Genomic DNA, 16,037 nt, shown 5'->3' on the forward strand with positions numbered 1-16,037 from the left:
CCTTGCCAGGCAGCCCAGGGCCAGGGTGGAGCTTTGGGATCTCCTTCAGCTTTATGGGATTCGTTCAGGTCTAAATCTGAGCCTTTACGATCCAGCTCACATTTCTGTCTTGTCTATAAGGACAAATGCCAAGTGCTTTGCTGGATCAAAATAAGTGGTCTGGGGCCATCCAATTGCAATGACAGAAGGGGGAGGGAATTTGGCTGGTGTTTAAGGATCACGGCTTAATTTTTTTCTTAAATGCTCACAGTCACCCAACTAGAAACCTGTTCTGAAACTTGCCATGCATGGATGTCAAATTGTTCTTTTCAGAATTTACCATTTACCCCTTTAGGCAAAATAAAATACCAGCAGCTCTTGTGAGGCAAATCTGTTCACCAGTGGCTTCCCCCAGCGCTTAGCATCAAGTCCAAAGTCCTCTCCATGGTCACAGGGTGTGCCTGTCTGCTCCCCACCTCATCTCCCACACCCCTCACCAACCCACCTCCAGCCACATGGGCCTCCTTGCTGCTGGGTAAACACACTAAGCCTGCACCTTCCTCAGCCTCTTTGCTGGCTGCTCCTCCTGCCCAGAACGCTTTATCCCATCGGCCCATGGCCCATTCACTCATTTCTCGCTCACCCCATCAGGGAGGCCTTCCCTGACCACACTACCTAAAATGTCAACTGCCTCCCTACACCCATGGACGTCCTGTCACCATCTCCTTGCCTTCATTTTCACTCACAGCACTGACCACCACTGACCACCACTTATTTATTTACTTTTTACCTCCATTTGCATGTAAGTTCCATGAGGACCAGGACTTCACTTTGTTCACTCTCAATCCCAGCACTGGAATAGTACCAGGCACAAGACAGGTGCTCACTAAATATTAATTGAATGCATGAAACAACAAATCCCCCAGGACTACAGGCAACCTCCCCACCTCTGTCCCCAATTCCAATAGCCCCAGTTGGAGAGTTGCCTTCCACTCCTCACCCTCTTTCCTGGCTGAAGACCCTTCTTGGTGGGGAAGCAGGAAGAGCAGGGTAGCCAGGGAGCAGGGTCTGCTCCCCTCTCCCGTGTCACACTGCCCTCCTCAGGCTAAGGGCTTAGCCAGCCTCCCTCTGCCCCTCCTCACTCCAGACACAGCTTTAAAGGCTTTTTTTGGCGGGAAGGCAGGGAGAGCATGTTATTTTCCCAAGCCTCAGGTCATCATGAGGTTTACCTCTTCAAAATCATAAAATATGTATACTATTATATTTCAAGCTGCCCACGAGGGACCCTGCCTTCCCTGATGCTCCTGCCCTCATCCCACCCATCCCCATCCCCCCCCACACACAGACACACACACATCCTCCATCTCTCCTGTTGGCCCTGCCCCCCTTTCTTCCTCATTTCTCTCATACCTGCCCCCCCACCGTGCTCTACTCTCTGACACTCCCCAATGGTGGTGATTTGCAACCTTTGCCCTGGCAGAGACCTTCTCTGCTCACACTTCCACCAGCCCTAGGTCCCCCCTCCTCCTCTGGCCCCAAAAGCATGCTGGGGGTTGGGGCTCAGCCTCTTTATTAGGCAGCAGGAAAGGGGGTGGCCCAGCTGTGTTGGGAGGGGAAGAACACCTTGGAACAAATCCAACCCATGGGTATGAGAGCTCCGAGGCAACTCCTTGGAGAAGCTGCACAGCAGGCACCACACCCAGCCTTCCTGCCAGAACAGAGCGGGCTGCACCGTCACTCCTCCTCTTCATCTTCTTCTTCCAGGGGTGGCTGATTCCGCTTGAAGAAGCCAAGCTGGGGGTGCCCAGGGGCCAGGGTCAGGGTGTAGAGATGATCCTTAGGCCCCCGAGCATCGGTAAGAAAGTATGCTAGAAGCCAGCCAGCTGCGAGGTCCTCTGCCTGGACCAGCACAGAACACAGACCCCACTGTGTGCACAAACAGAGGCCTCTCGCCATTTGGGGAGAATGCATGTACCAAATAGTTGATTTTCCTTTTTTAATTTTTGGCTTTTCTCCCCTGAATTTTTCTTAAATACTGATGTTTGTGTCTATATGACTCAAGCACATTATGATATGTGTTTGATTATTATAGGTCTAATGTGTGGCTTTCCCTAAAAGCACCATGTCTTCCCAGGGCATGAACACTTGTCTCCAGGTGCAGAGCAGTGATTGACCCTTCAGGGCCCCTAAGGAGGAAGGAGCAGGGTCTGGACTAGTCCTTGGGTCTCCTGCCTCACTCGAGGGGAAGGACAGAGCTGTGAGAAGGTGAACCCTGTCCTCCTCAACCAGGAACTCCTGAAGGCAGGACTCATTCCCTCTGACTGTTTGGGGGGGCTAAAGGCCTTAGGACTTCAGGTGCCACCCCTTCCAGGGGGTATGTGCCTGGAAGAGGTCCCCTGGAGAATGACATTCTAAGAGTGGAGACACAGACCCTCAGCCACCATCTCTCCCTGCCTCCCTGTGCCCACCTGGGGACTCCACCCTCCTTCACGCCTCACCTTCCACATGGCCAGGACCAGGAGGGTGAGCAGCAGCAGGCCGCCCAGCGCGCCCACCAGCACCCACCAGATTGGAATAGGCCTTTCCTCAGCGACCCGAAGCAGCTTTGTCCGCACCTGGGGGCAAACCCTCGTGTCTCCTCAGTCACCTTGACACCTGCCTTTCACAAAGACTCAAACCTGGGGCTGGTGACCCCCAGACAAGCCACCACCCGCACCACCTCTCGGACCCAGGGAGGCCCCGCCCCCAGGCTGCTGGGCGCTGCCACAGGAAGACCAGTGGGTCCTGCAGGACGCATCTCCTCTGCTCGCTCCCTCCACTCACCACAGCTTCCCCGCTGGGCAGGCTGAGCGCGGGCACCGCGTAGGGAAGGGAGGAGACGTTGAACCAAGCGTGGGACTGGAGCTCAAACTGATCCAAGGGCCTCTGCATGGGGTGGGGGTGAAAGCCATTTACACCCACGGGAGGCCTATTGGTTGCAGGAGTCCAAGCCCCAGACAGCCCGCTGGGGGGCCCCGCCCCTGACTGATCCCGCCCGCGACCCCCAACCTTGACTTAGCTCTTTTTCCGCCCCCTGAAGCCCCGCCCCCCGTCTCTCCCGGGAGCGAACTCCGTCCCGTCTCGAAAGGCCCCGCCCTGGTCACGCCCACCCAGCCCAGCCCCACCTGGCGGAGGCTGGGCAGCCACAGGAAGGCCAGCACGGTGACCATGGCCCGCTGCCCGCGTGCCATCTCCCGCAGCTCACACTGCACCACCGTACAGGGCGCCGAGTCGCAGCTCTGAGGGGACGAGTCATCAGTCCCCAGCCCCTCCTGGCCCATCATCACCCCCTCACCCCAAGGACCCAGCACAGAGGGAGCCAGGGAGGTCAGGAAGCTCGGGCCTCCCCCTGGGGAAGGGGCTCGGATTCAAGCTTCTGATGCTATCTCTACGCGGGCTTGCTCACATACTCCCAGAGATGCAGGGAGAGGGCTGGAAGAAGTGGGTCATCCTGCAGCATTCAATACCCAGAGTTTTTGTAACCCTGCCTTGGCATTTTTTTCATTTTCTTTAATGTTCCGGGAAGCTTAAAAAAGGCAAGTGTCTCTCATCCCACCCTAGCTACAAGTCAGCATACCCCTTCCTGTTCACCTGGAGTGCTCGGGTGGCCCACATGAGGCTCACATCACACCCCACATTCTGGGCCCCTCTGCCCGCCTCCCATCCCCTCTGTCCCTGGGCCCCAGGGTGGTCCCAGCCCGAGACCACAGAGTCTGCTCACCACAAGAACCAGATCCTGAAGCCTCGAGGGCTGCTTGGGCCCCGGTGGGAAGGCGTGTCTGCGCTCCCGCCGGTGATGCCCGGGGTGAACGGGGGAAGGGCTGGGGGTGGGCAGCCTCCGGTCCAGCTGGGGAGGCAAAGCAGCAGTCAGGCCCGGCGGTCTGCCCATCTGCCCCATGCAGAGGTGCCCCAGTTGTGGGTTCGGGGCCTCCCCCACAGCTCTTTCTTCCACCCAGGCTCTCACCTTGAGAGGGTTGGGGGAGGGCTGTGGGGAGCACTCAAGGCCCCCCTGCGGCTGTACGTCCAGGATGTAGAGCAGGTCAGAGGGCTGAGACTGGCTGGGGAGGTGGACGCTGAGGCGGAGGCCACTCACAGTCCCAGGGCCGTTGTTGTGGAGCTGGGGGTGGTGGGGATGGCAGGACGGCAGAGGGCTCCCCATCCAGCCCACAGCTCTTAGGACCCTCTCACCTCATCCCTAGACCCAGAGGCCCCTCCCTACCTCATAGGTGTGCTCCACTTTGGGGCCCAGGCTGTCGGAGCTGTTCGGCTCCCTGTCACCTTCTTCTGCTGCCACCACCAGGGAGGCTGGAAAGGAGTTCCTACAGGTGCCCAAGCCCCCCAGAGAGAGTGTGATCCCCTGACTGGCCTGTGGAGGGTCCCCCAGAGCCCCGTGAACTTTAGAGCCCTCCCTGCCATCTCCCTTTTCCAGCCCTGGCCTCTCACCCTCGCAGCTCCACTTGGGCCTCTGCCCGGACGGGTACATTCAGTGGCACAGTCTCGCTGTTTGGATTCTGGCTGTTTTTGCTAGAGGGGAGAGGGTGCAGAGAAGCAGGTCAGTGACACCAGCCCAGTGACTCTCTGGAATGGGGCCAGAATTTTAGAGGCCTCAGGGAGAGCTAATTCCACAAACATCATGCCACACTGAAGTTAGATCTAGGAAAGAACTTCCTCTAGGACTCCAAGACTCAGTCACAAGTCTCTGAGGAACAAAGGGAACAGGGAGGTCTGAAGACCAGGCATCTCAGAAGACCCTTCTTTGCAGAAGGGGCCTGAGGGGCTCTGCATCAAGGTCATACAGGGGATGGGGGTGGATAGGAGTGCTCCCAGGTCAGTACCTCCTGATCTGTAGCTGGAAGGACACATACTCTCCAGCCTCTTCCAGGTTCCCCACACTCACCAACATCGTGATTCTTATCTGGGAGACAGGGAGAGCCAAAGTCACTACCCACATGCCCATGCTGGGCAGCCCTGCCCTGAAAATGGCATCTCATCCTCACCCTCCAAGGTCACCATTATCTCTATTTTACCTAGAAGCCCATTCAGAGGGGGAAAGTCCCTCACCCAAGAGCATGCTGCTGGGGAGCGTGAGGACAGATTCCAGCCCAGAGCTATCTGACTCTCAAACCCAGCCCCTAAAACCTGGCTGTCCATCAGTCCCTGGTGGAGACCCAGCACCCACGACTCGGTGGCCTCACCCGGGCGTTCTTCTTCATGGGGTTGCCTAGCTCACACAGCACCACCTTGGTCTCGTTCTCTTTCTTCTGGTTACAGGTGAGCCTCTCAAAGCCCTTCAGGGAGGCAGTTTCGAGAAAGAAGTTGGTTACAGATCATCCTGTATATACTTAAGCTTCCTTGGAAAGTCTGGAAAAGACTTGCATGCCAGGGTGGCAGGACGGGTTTCTTGGGGTGAGATTTCAAGGGACTATTCTGTTTTGTTCTATGTATTGCTGTAGCACTTTTTTATTTTTTATGAATTTTCATTTTGGAAATTAAAAGACAAAACATTACATAGAGTCTGACCCCATTGTTATAAACTACATTGATCAAATAAAAAAATAAATATATACCTATGTGAGTGCCTGTCAATGTTGGGAAAAAAGACTAGAAGGAAATCCATCCAATGTTAACAGAGGTTCCTGTTAACATTTGGTTCTCGAGCCAATAGAGTTCTTGAATTTTGTGCCATTAGCAGGTATACCTCTTCCAAATTAAAAAAAAAATTACATCTTTTACAGCAAAGTATAAGAGAACGGGGAGCTCTCAGGGAGGGAGATGAGAGGCAATGCTCGCAGAGTGGGGCCTCACCTCCAGGTTGCTGAGGGCCTGCATGTAGTGGGCCCCCGAGGGCAGGCGCGTGGCCAGCTCTGCCTCATAGGCCCCCTCGCCCTTGTTGGCTGCGTCCATGTGCAGCTCTAGCACATTATCTGCCCCAACTAGCAGCGGGGAGCCCGTCCTGTAGGGGGAAAAGGTGAAGCCAGGGAGGCTGGGTCCAGGCCCAGGGGCGGGGAGGAGGGGAGGGCACCCAGGTGGGGAGCGTGTATCACTGGGGCAGAGAAGGCCAGAGGAGGGCAGAGCAGGAGGTCTTACACGTTGGCAGTGAGCTGAAGCTGGGGCACACACACATTGTCTTCCCCACAGTCCAGGATGATGCGGGTCTAGAGGGGGCACAGCAGGGTGTGCAGGTGAGCTGGGAGCATGTGAAGTTGGGGGGGTCACATCAGGGTTAGGAAAACAACAGTGAGCTTGGGGTTCACATCAGGGCTTAGAGAATAAGAAGCTCTGAGGATGAAAGGGAGTTTGGAAATGACATCAGGGCTTTGGGGTTTATATGAAGGTTTAGGACAACGTGAGTTTTGTTGGTGATATCAGGGCTTATGGATTTATATCAGAGTTTAGGGGATATTGAGATTTTGCAGTTTCCATTAGGGTGTAGAGTGACATCAGATATTAGAGGTGACATCAAAGTTTTGGGGTTCACATTATGACTTGGGCACTGACCCTAACCCTGACATTCTATCAGGGGTCCTGCACCTCCTTGCCTGCCCCTGCTTGTCCCTACCTGCTCCTGGACATGGGTGTCTCCGTGCAGCACGACAGCAGGGGCTACTCCAGCCTCTCTGGGGGGCAGGGACACATTGAGGCTGAGCACGATGGGACTTAGCTTGTCCCGGAAGTCTGCCTCGTCCTAGGAGGGGAGCAAGAGTCAGGGCATCTTGCTACCGTGCACACCCCACCTTCTCCGGTCCAGTAGGCACCGCATTCTACCGACTACCCCTGGATGCATAGCAGCCAGCCCAGTGCCCCGCGGCGGATGAGCTCGGCACACCCAGCCCTGCCAATCTCCAGCTGCACGTACTCGAAGGAAGGCTGTGGTGGTTTGGCAGATGGGGCTGTGCCTTCCTCCCAGGTCCAGGTTCAAGGTGGTGCTCGCCTGTTGAGAGTCCAGGAGGAGCACCCGCCGGCCCTGGCGGGGCTTCTGCCTGTCCAGCTGCAGCTCGGCATTTAGGCCTGGCGGGGCAAGCAGGAAGAGTCAGGATCTCCCTGGCCAGCCTCCAGAGGAGCCCAGGCCCACCTCCCCCCTGCCCCCTCCATGCCACTCACGCAGCTTCTGAGGAATGTTGTGCCCAGTGGCTCCCACACACATCTGGATATTGAAGCTGCAAAGACATGAGTGGGGCTCAGGAGCTAGGGCCTTTCTGAGGTCCCAGATCCTGCCTGGCTCAAGCCCTCCGCCTCCTCACCAGCTCACTGGTGTCTTGGTCTGGGGCAGGACACAGTTCTTCACAGTAGGATTCAGTGAATCTTGCACCAACAACTGGACAGTGGCTATCACCACTGGCTGAGCTCTGATAGGATGGATGAGAAGAGGCTTGCCATTGTGGCCTATCCTGGCCCAGCCTCCTCTGATGGTATGGGCCCTTCCCCACCCTGCGCCTGGTGCCAGCCCTCACCTGTACACAGCCACCTTGTTGGCCCCGTAAGCTCCCACCAGCAGGTCTATAGACATTGCAGGAGGGGTCAGAATTAGAAAGTAGAGAGGGCATGGGGTCCTCATCTCATCTTCCCAGGGGTTCCCCATACTGCTTTCCCCACTGGAGGTTTGACGTGGCCCCCCTGGCATCCCAGCTGTACAGACGGGCCAGAGCCCATGATGGGGCACCAAGTCAGGCATGGGCCCCTGGCTGTATCTCTCAGCACTTCCAGCAAATGCCCACAGGACCTTTCTTGGGCATTTCTAGCTGGGGGCAGTCCAGGGTCACCTGGGTATCCGTTGTCATCAATGTCTACAGCACCTCGAAGGGAGAAGCCAAAGCCAGAGCTTGGGGGGAAGGGGCTGTCCAGGACCTGTGAGGGGTGTGAGCTCAGCCCCTCACTCTGACCCAGGAACACCAGCACTTGGCCCCGACCACTGGGACCCCCGTAGGGAGCAGCCACTGCAACATCTGGAAGGAGTAACAGAAAGGGAGTGGCAATTTATTATTTAATCCCCCCAGGGGACTTTGTAAAACTTTCCTGAGCTCCATCTCTGGACAGATCCCAGGAGACCAGGAAAGGGTTTACAGTCAGGTAGGTGAGAGCCATGTGAAATAGAGTTGTTATAAAAACAGTAACAGCCCTGGCCATCTCCTGAGGAAAACATACTGACAAGATTTCATTTAATTCTGAAAATTAGGCATTATATTCCCATTTTAGATGAAAAAACTCAGAGCCAGGCCATGGGCTCCTCATCACTAATAACTTTTAAGATTACCTTTGAAAACTTGTTAATCATAATAATCTTATTATTTTGTAAGAGTTCTTTGAATACAATAGGAATTAAGATGTTTGACATATATGTTCCAACTGTCTTTGTTTTCTGACTTTGCTTATCATATGTTTTCTGTGCAGTTTTTTTTATTTTAAATATCTTTATTGATATTTCTGATCAAGTTACAAGAGCTCATCTGAACAGACCACACTCTGACCACAGTCCTATCCGCAGGCCCTTGGCTTCCACTCTCTCCTGATCTTTGGTCTCCTCATCTCTGCACTTATTTCCTGACCATTTGATCACCTTTGCCATATCCTCAGCCTTCTTGCCCCATTGCCAGTCCTAGGCAAGCCTGGCCAGACCCCACCTTGGGCTAGTTCAACCCAGGGTTGCTGGAGAGACAGAGCAGATTGGAGCACCATGGATTCCTGATTTCCAGACTTCACTAGGAACCTCGATGCTGCCTAGAGGCAGCCTTGCAGGGCTTTCTGCTCAGCTCCTTCTCCCAGTCTGCTCAGCACCTATTTCTCTTTTTAGATATGGTGGCTCATTAAGTTGCCCAGGCTGGACTTGAACTCCTGGAGCTCAAGTGATTCTCCTGCCTCAGCCTCCCCAGTAGCTAGCTAGTACTATAGGTGTGTGCCACCGTGCCTGGCTCTAGCACCTATTTCTAACTTTCTCCATTTGGTCGATTTCCCAGCCCCCACTTCCTTCAGTGGGTTACCTCATCTCTCACTTCACAAAGAGAAGCAGCCCAACTTTTGTGCTGTAAGTCCGCAACTACTTTCTCTCCTCTTTCCCCATCTGATCCTGGAATAGGTGTCCCTTCTTTACACTGCCACTGGGCTGAGTGCTCCTCTGCTCCAGGCATTACAGAGACGGCTGCTGGCTCATCCCCACATTTCCCATTTTCTTCCACATTCAACCTACTCCATCTATTTTTTTTTTTTTTGAGACAGAGTCTCACTTTGTTGCCCGGGCTAGAGTGAGTGCCGTGGCATCAGCCTAGCTCACAGCAACCTCAAACTCCTGGGCTTAAGCGATCCTCCTGCCTCAGCCTCCCGAGTAGCTGTGACTACAGGCATGCGCCACCATGCCCGGCTAATTTTTTCTATATATATTTTTAGTTGTCCAGGTAATTTTTATTTCTATTTTTAGTAGAGATGGGGTCTCGCTCAGGCTGGTCTCGAACTCCTGACCTCGAGCGATCCACCCGCCTCAGCCTCCCAGAGGGCTAGGATTACAGGTGTGAGCCACTGCACCGGTCCCTACTCCATATTCTTTCAAATGGAAATAATTTTCCTTTGACACTCATCTCCTTTCCACGATCATCTTTTCTCTTGTTCCTTTCATGAAGGAAAGAGCTTGCTCTCTGCCCGGCTCTCCATGTACAGCAGAGCGCCACCAGCAGGTCCGGCTTCCTGTGGACCAGCTGGGTGGTTGTATGGGGCTGGGCTATTCAAACTGGTCGAAAGAGCTGTCTACCCTGGCTGCCTCCAATTCTTCACCTCCATTCATACCTTGCCCCATGGCATTCTGGTTTCTGTCCCTATCCTGGCCTGAATCAGTTCTTGTCACTGTCACCAGTGACCTCCTTCTTGCTAAAGCCCATGGATATTTCTCCAGCCCCATCCAATGGTGCCTTTCAGCAGCAGCAGGAGCCACTGACTCCCCCTTCCTCCCCCGTGAAGCACTGCTTTCTTTTGAGTTCTGGGCCATCAGATCTCCCGGTTTCCCACCTCTCTGGACACTCTTCTGTCTCCTTCTCAGACTCACCTCCTCTGGGAGTCTCCTAAATGCTCGTGTTCCCCAGGACTATCCCAGGCCTCTTCTCATTTCTCAGGCTCCCAGGACCTCATCTACCCTCCCCAATCCCCTATTTCCCACTCAGACCTCTCTTGTGGAAGGGGAGGAAGCCACACCCAACTGTCCTCTGGATATTTCCACCTAATGTTCCCAAGCTCTTCAAGCTCCACAGGTCCAGAGCTGATATCCCTCCTGCCCCTAGACCTGCTGCGTGGCCTGAGGGCCAGGCAGCGAAGAGCATCACACCCACCTAACTTCTCTCCCTCCTTTAGCCCTACATCCAGCCTCCCATCAAGTCCTACTAATCTAAGTCCTAAGTATCTGTGAAGCCACCCTCATCTCTAACTCTGCTACCAAAATCCACATCCAGGTGGTCACCATCTCTTGCCTAGATTAAGGCAGACACATCCTAACAGGTCTCCTTTAACTCATCTGTCTGCTCTCCATTCAGCGGTCCCAGTATGTAAACCACATATATGATGGAATCACTCTCTGCTTAAAGCCCATCCTTGCTCCAGCTGCCCTAAGGTCAAATCCATGCTTTTTGTTGTGGCTGTTAACCCCTCTGCAGCAAGCTGGGTTCTTCTCTTTCCTCACCATTGTAGCCATCCCGGTTGAGGTCGCCCAGAGGAGCAATGGCAGAGCCAAATCGCCCATAGAGCTGTGTGCCGGTCAGCAGGAGGCTGGGGGAGCCCAGGGTGTGGAGGCTTCTGGGCTGCAGGAACAAGTACACACGCCCCACCTCGGCCAGCTTGCGGTCTGCCCGGCTCTCCATGTACAGTGGAGCACCCACTAGCAGGTCATGCCTCCTGGGGCCACATGGGTGGTTACGTGGGGCTGGGCTAGGGGGATGTTGGGGCTAGGGCTAAATCTCGCCCACCTGCGCTCTCCAGCTCCCTTGGGTGGACCCGTGAGGATGGGGGCTAGGAAAGTAAGAGACTGAGGGCAGCTCCTGCCTCTGGTAATTGGGGACCCAGCTGGGTAGGGGTGGAGAGTCCCCCTCCTCACCCATCCCCGTTGACGTCAGTGACTGCTACTGAGTGCCCGAAATACGAAGCCATCTGCAAGAAGATGAAGAGCATCTTAATTCACGCCACCCGACCCTGCACCCTCTCTTAGATATTGGCTCTCACATCCCGCGAAATATTCTGGGGTCTCAGTTGCCCGGCTTTGGCCACTCGCGTCGGGACCCAGCCCCTACCTGCTCTCCGTGCAGCCGGTGCAGCGTGTGGAAGTAGGAGTCCAAAATTTCCACCTGCACGGACAGCGCACGGGCGCGCGTCATTCTTGTTCCCTACCCCAGCCTCCCGCTCCAGCGGAGAAAAGGCAAGAGGTTTGGGGGAGGGAGGGGTTGTCACCCTGAGGACTGGGGTTGGGGGCTTCGCGATGCCGCGCGGCAGAGAGGGGGGCACTCACCGCTCCCAGGGTCCAGCTCCAAGTAGGGGCACCGAAGACATACTCTGGGGAGAGCCATAGAACCTCGTCCCTCCCGCTCCCCGTTCCCCTACCCAGGGAAAATTTTGGTTCAGGGGAGATTTCCGTACCCAGGAGATTTCAGGGAGGTGCTCCTCCCGAACTGGGCTTCCCAACCCCCGCCCCTAAGTGAATTTCTTGCCTGTAGTTTCGAGATTCCCGTCGAATTCGCCCGCGGCCACTGAGTACCCTGAGGACACAGCGCTAATTAGCCTTTAAGGGAGAGCGAGGCAGGGAGCAGACGAGGACAAGGAGCCAGGGGACTGAAACACCAACCAGCCCAAACCCTGCATTGTGCAGATGGGAAAACTGAGGCCATCAAGACGCCAAGACCTGCCCTAGCCTGCGCTGCGAGTCCACGGCGGGAAGGGAGAGGTGGCCTGCGTGGGACTTGGGCAGTTTTCGGGGGCAGCCGCAAGAGCAGAGGGAGGAGACTAGGCACCGGGGCTGGGCAGCTAGGGTTGGCACCTAGGGGGCAGGACCTGACTATCTGTGGTGGGTGGGGACCCTTAGGGCGTTGGGAAGCCTGGAAGGGAGGTGCCCAGGGTTACCCCGGTAGCCGTCGAAGTACTCTGGGCTGCTGAAGTCCTCGGTGAAGCCCTGGGTGGGCACGTGCCACAAAAGAGTGCCCGGGCGGTAACTCGAGATGATATTGGCAATTGGAGCTCGGGCCAGGAGACCTAGGGCGCGAGGGACAGGGGTTGTGGGGGTCCAGATGCCTGGGGTCTCTCCAGGCAGCGAGAAGGCAAGGAGGTGTACTGATAGGCACGTACCTACGAAAAAATAGCCGCCAGGAGCCCCAAGCACCAGTTCTCCAGCCTGAAAGGGAAGCCCTGAAGGTGAGAGGGGGCCCTGTTCAGGGGCTGCCCCCACGCCGCTTTTGCTCCCTACTCGCCTGGGTGACCACTGAGCTGAAGCCAGCTTCGCAGTATCGCCTGTCCAGGCCTAGAGGAGGCAAGGAGGAGGGGTCAGCGAAGGGGCGGACCAAGAAGAGTGCACTGAAGCCTGGAGCAGGGCGGGGGCGGAATTATATAGGGGCGGCGCTATGGGGTATCATATAGAGGCGTGGACTTGAATCGGCGGGGGCGGGGCGGGGCCAGAACCCGGGCCCTTGGGTGGCCAGATCCAATGCTAGGTCAGGGGAGGGAACAAACGAAGGGCGGAGCTAAGCGGTAGCGAGCGGGCGGAGCCAAAACGTAGGGCGGGGCTTACTAAAATGAGTTTTTGCATAAACACTGCTCATGGTGTTCGCTCGGCAGGGAGAGTACTCCGCGCGGCCGCCGTTTTGGAGCTGAGCCACGAAGCAGCCACCGACAGGCGTCTTCTCAGCCTCCTCGGTCTTTTCTAGGGCGTTCCAGTGCTGCCAAGGGGCGCAAGCCTGGAGCAGGGCCACAGGAGAGTGGGGAAGGGCGCTAGACTTGGGCTTCCCCCATGTCCCTGCCCCCAACTGTTCCCTGTGCCCTGTACCGCGGGGGCCCACCACGATGTTGTCGCGCCAGCTGATGACCGACGCCCCCAGTCCTTGCCGGGCCTTGAATGTTTGCAAAATTTGGGAGCCTACGTTTCGGGTCTCATCACCTAGAGGGCACAAGAAGGGGTGGGGTCGCTGAAGCCGCTGTCCAAGTCCCTCTGGTACCTTCCCTTTCCCTCTTTGACTGGGACTCACTGAGGTCGAAGAGTAGTGAGGTGCACTGGCCGCCCTCGGCCCTCCAGGGGCACAGGAACACGCCACCTGTCTCCTCTTGGCTGGGGCCCAGGGCCCGCGGGGCGCCCACCACGATGGCCACACTGCATAGGAAAGCTGGGTGAGCACGGCGCAGATTCCGGCGTATCCCAGGCCCCAGTGCCACTGTCCAGAAGGCGGTGTGGCATGGGGAGGGGCACTGGACCATCTCTCCTCAATGAGACTTCACAAATACTCTTCATTTTATAGTCAGTGAAACTGACTCTCTGCGAGAGAAATCACGTGTCTAAAGTAACCCAATGAATTGAAAGTAAAGTGAGACTACAACTATTTGGTTTGATTTGAACATAAGGGGTTTGATAGCTTTGCTGAAAAAGATCTCTTAAACTGTGTACACCATCTCCACCCTTCCACTTCTAACAAAAACCAGGGATTCACATGCTCCCTAGAACGCCTGTCTTGACTGTTACCAGATCCCTTCTTGAGAGCTGGTTTTAAGGGTGAGGATTGGGGGAAGCTAGAGGGTACCTCTAAAGTGGGAGGCGAGGTGCTGACAGAGCCTAGGATCCTAGCAGATCTAGGTTTTTTAAAACTTATTTTTATTTTTAAATTTTTTTGTAGCGATGGGTCTCACTATTTTGCCTAGGTTGATCTGCAGTTCCTAGCCGCAAGCAATCCTCCCCTGTCTCCTAGGACTCCTAAAGTGCTGGGATTACAGGTGTGAGCCACAGTGCTGGGCCAGATCTAGGTTTAAATCATAGTTCTGCCGTATGTAAATTAGGAATAATAAATACCAATCTATGCTGTCAGGAGGAGGATTAAATGTAATAAGTGTATGAGTGACAGCATGGTCCCAGTCATCATGCTTTTGAAAAAATAATTTTTTTAGCTGTAATTTTTTTAGCATGAAGGATGTTTAAGTAGTGCCCATGGCACTTTCTGGTAGAAAGGAGGGGGAGAAGTAGCAGTGGGCAGAGGAAGGAGCTGAGCTGAGATTCAGGCCCAATAACAACATGGGCAATGCCTGGGAGCTCTACAGCTAGAAGGATCCTTCAGAATTGTCAGAGTTGACCCAGGAGGGCTGGAACCTTAACTCCCTTCTCATTGATCACTCATCGGATATGGGCTACAGTGGTAAGGGGACTTGATTTTGGGTGAAGTGGCTCTCTTCAGCAGAGGAAATACCCCCCATTGGCTGAAGGCTACCTGCCATTGCCACACGCCGAAGGTGGGCTGCACAGTGTCCACCACAATTAAGTAACTCAGGCATGCTCTGGTTTCTCTTCAAAATGAACACATCTTTTGCCTTTTACTAAAGATTTCTGTGGAGAGGAACATTAAAAAAAAAAAAAAAGTAGCTCAGGGTATACAGCTATGAGGAGGAGTCAGGACTGATCAATACTAACCATTAATGATCTATTGCTTTTCAAATATCTATAATTTTGATGGGGTAGAGGGAATGGGCTAGAAAAGCAGGATGGAATGGTAGACAATTTTACAGTTTTGCAAATCAATTTAGGACATGTGCTCCTCTCTGTTTTTTGAGGTGTTGAGGGTGGAGTGGGTCATACAACTAACCCTTGGGAGAAAAAAGGCATCAATTTTTGTCTTCCCTTTGTTCTTGCTATAGTTTCAGTGCCCATCTCCCCATTGGTGCCCCTCCCTGACACCCTCACCTGAGCCCATCCCTCCCCAGCATTCCTGACAAGAGCTCAACCTGAATAGACCCCAGAAATCACCTTGCGCAACTGCTATCACAAATGGGGAATTTGAGGCCCACAGAAGCAGTGATAGGGAGGGGTCCTTTTCTCTCCCAACACCCAAACTTCCCCCAGGGCTCACCTCCCATGGCTGTCCTTGTGGAAGTCCAGTGAAAACCCAAAGTGGCTGGCATTGGGGCCTGTATAGAAGGTGAGCCGCACTGGGTCCAGGTTCAAGGCCCAGGCAGGAGGGGCAGTACCAGGTCCCAAGAGCAGCAGCGCCCACTCCAGAAGCCAGAGGGCATGTAGTAGACACAAAGCTCTGGCCATCTTCCTTCTCCCACAACCTCTCGGGCAGGAATGGGCCAGATCCTTCCTCTTCCCTTCAGTTTCCACTACAGGAAGTCTTCTTTTTTTTTTTTTTTTTATCAGACTAGAACCCAAAGTAACTTGCTGAGCAGTGAGCAAAGGGCTATAGCGCCTGGACCCATATGGTCTGTAGGATTGCCAGGAAGGGGATGAGGCCACCCTGGGGGTGGATGCTTATGGCTGAAAGCCATGACTCCTCCCTTTTCCTGAGAGCAGTTTATAACCAAGTCTTGTTGGTTCTGCCTCTCAACTATGTCTCTTGAATGTTAACCCCACCTCTACTACCACCATGCTAGTCCGACCTACTATCACTTTCTGCTTGGGATGGTGGAGTTGTGAACAGGTCCATACAGCTCTACTCTAGGCCACAGTTCTCCATCTCTTCCCTTCCCTCATCCAGCTGGTTGCACTGCTGTGGCACTTTGTGACTTGGCCAGAGAGGGGGGAAGGAAGCTGCTGCTGCCCCCTGATATGACCTGAGGCTGCTATATCTTTTTGGATAAGCCACTTATCCACTTCCTCCTTCTAAGGCCTTGGGCAGCCTCAGCCAGCCATATTAGTGCAGCACCATCCTCAAGTCTCAGTGTGGTCGCACCAGTGGAGCCAGTGTGAGGGACTTGGTGGTGAATGGATTTTGGCCTAAGGTGCAAGGAGATGGGAATAAAGTGGAGTCCTTCCAGGGTATTTTGGCTCACAGGCTCTGAGATTATGCACTAGCTGCTCAGCTGAAGGCAGG

At 54.7% G+C, this 16,037-nt stretch overlaps 1 protein-coding gene and 1 pseudogene across 2 annotated transcripts; one reads left to right on the forward strand and one right to left on the reverse strand.

The window, feature by feature from the left end:
• Positions 1-1,532: 1,532 nt before the first annotated feature.
• ITGA2B (integrin subunit alpha 2b) lies at positions 1,533-15,421 on the reverse strand. Of its 2 annotated transcripts, none has more exons than XM_045526742.1 (30): positions 15,075-15,421; positions 13,215-13,336; positions 13,029-13,126; positions 12,761-12,926; positions 12,444-12,493; positions 12,322-12,367; positions 12,100-12,228; positions 11,691-11,738; positions 11,492-11,535; positions 11,277-11,330; positions 11,084-11,136; positions 10,673-10,884; positions 7,779-7,961; positions 7,470-7,515; positions 7,260-7,364; positions 7,120-7,175; positions 6,875-7,026; positions 6,578-6,703; positions 6,106-6,173; positions 5,824-5,971; positions 5,214-5,306; positions 4,854-4,933; positions 4,462-4,542; positions 4,238-4,337; positions 3,983-4,135; positions 3,740-3,865; positions 3,144-3,257; positions 2,803-2,904; positions 2,478-2,594; positions 1,533-1,878 (listed from the first exon to the last, which is right to left on the reverse strand). In XM_045526742.1, exons 1-30 carry the CDS (start codon positions 15,260-15,262, stop codon positions 1,714-1,716), a joined length of 3,225 nt encoding a protein of 1,074 aa, XP_045382698.1. In that variant the 5' UTR covers positions 15,263-15,421; the 3' UTR covers positions 1,533-1,713. The 2 variants fall into 2 exon arrangements, with proteins under 2 accessions (XP_045382698.1, XP_045382699.1); XM_045526743.1 differs by having other exon boundaries at positions 1,533-1,773; positions 15,075-15,417.
• Positions 14,507-14,574, forward strand: LOC123621311 (annotated as a pseudogene).
• Positions 15,422-16,037: the final 616 nt, after the last annotated feature.

This window comes from Lemur catta, chromosome 15 (assembly GCF_020740605.2).
Source record: "Lemur catta isolate mLemCat1 chromosome 15, mLemCat1.pri, whole genome shotgun sequence".
In the NCBI taxonomy this organism is placed as follows: Eukaryota; Metazoa; Chordata; class Mammalia; order Primates; family Lemuridae; genus Lemur; species Lemur catta.

Coding starts and splice junctions, on each gene's coding strand:
- ITGA2B (XM_045526742.1), bottom strand. CDS start 15,262: ATGGCCAGAGCTTTGTGTCTACTACATGCCCTCTGGCTTCTGGAGTGG. Junction 13,127..13,214: donor CTCACTACTCTTCGACCTCA/GTGAGTCCCAGT, acceptor TGTGCCCTCTAG/GTGATGAGACCCGAAACGTA. Junction 4,543..4,853: donor TTCCAGCTACAGATCAGGAG/GTACTGACCTGG, acceptor TCTCCCCTCTAG/CAAAAACAGCCAGAATCCAA.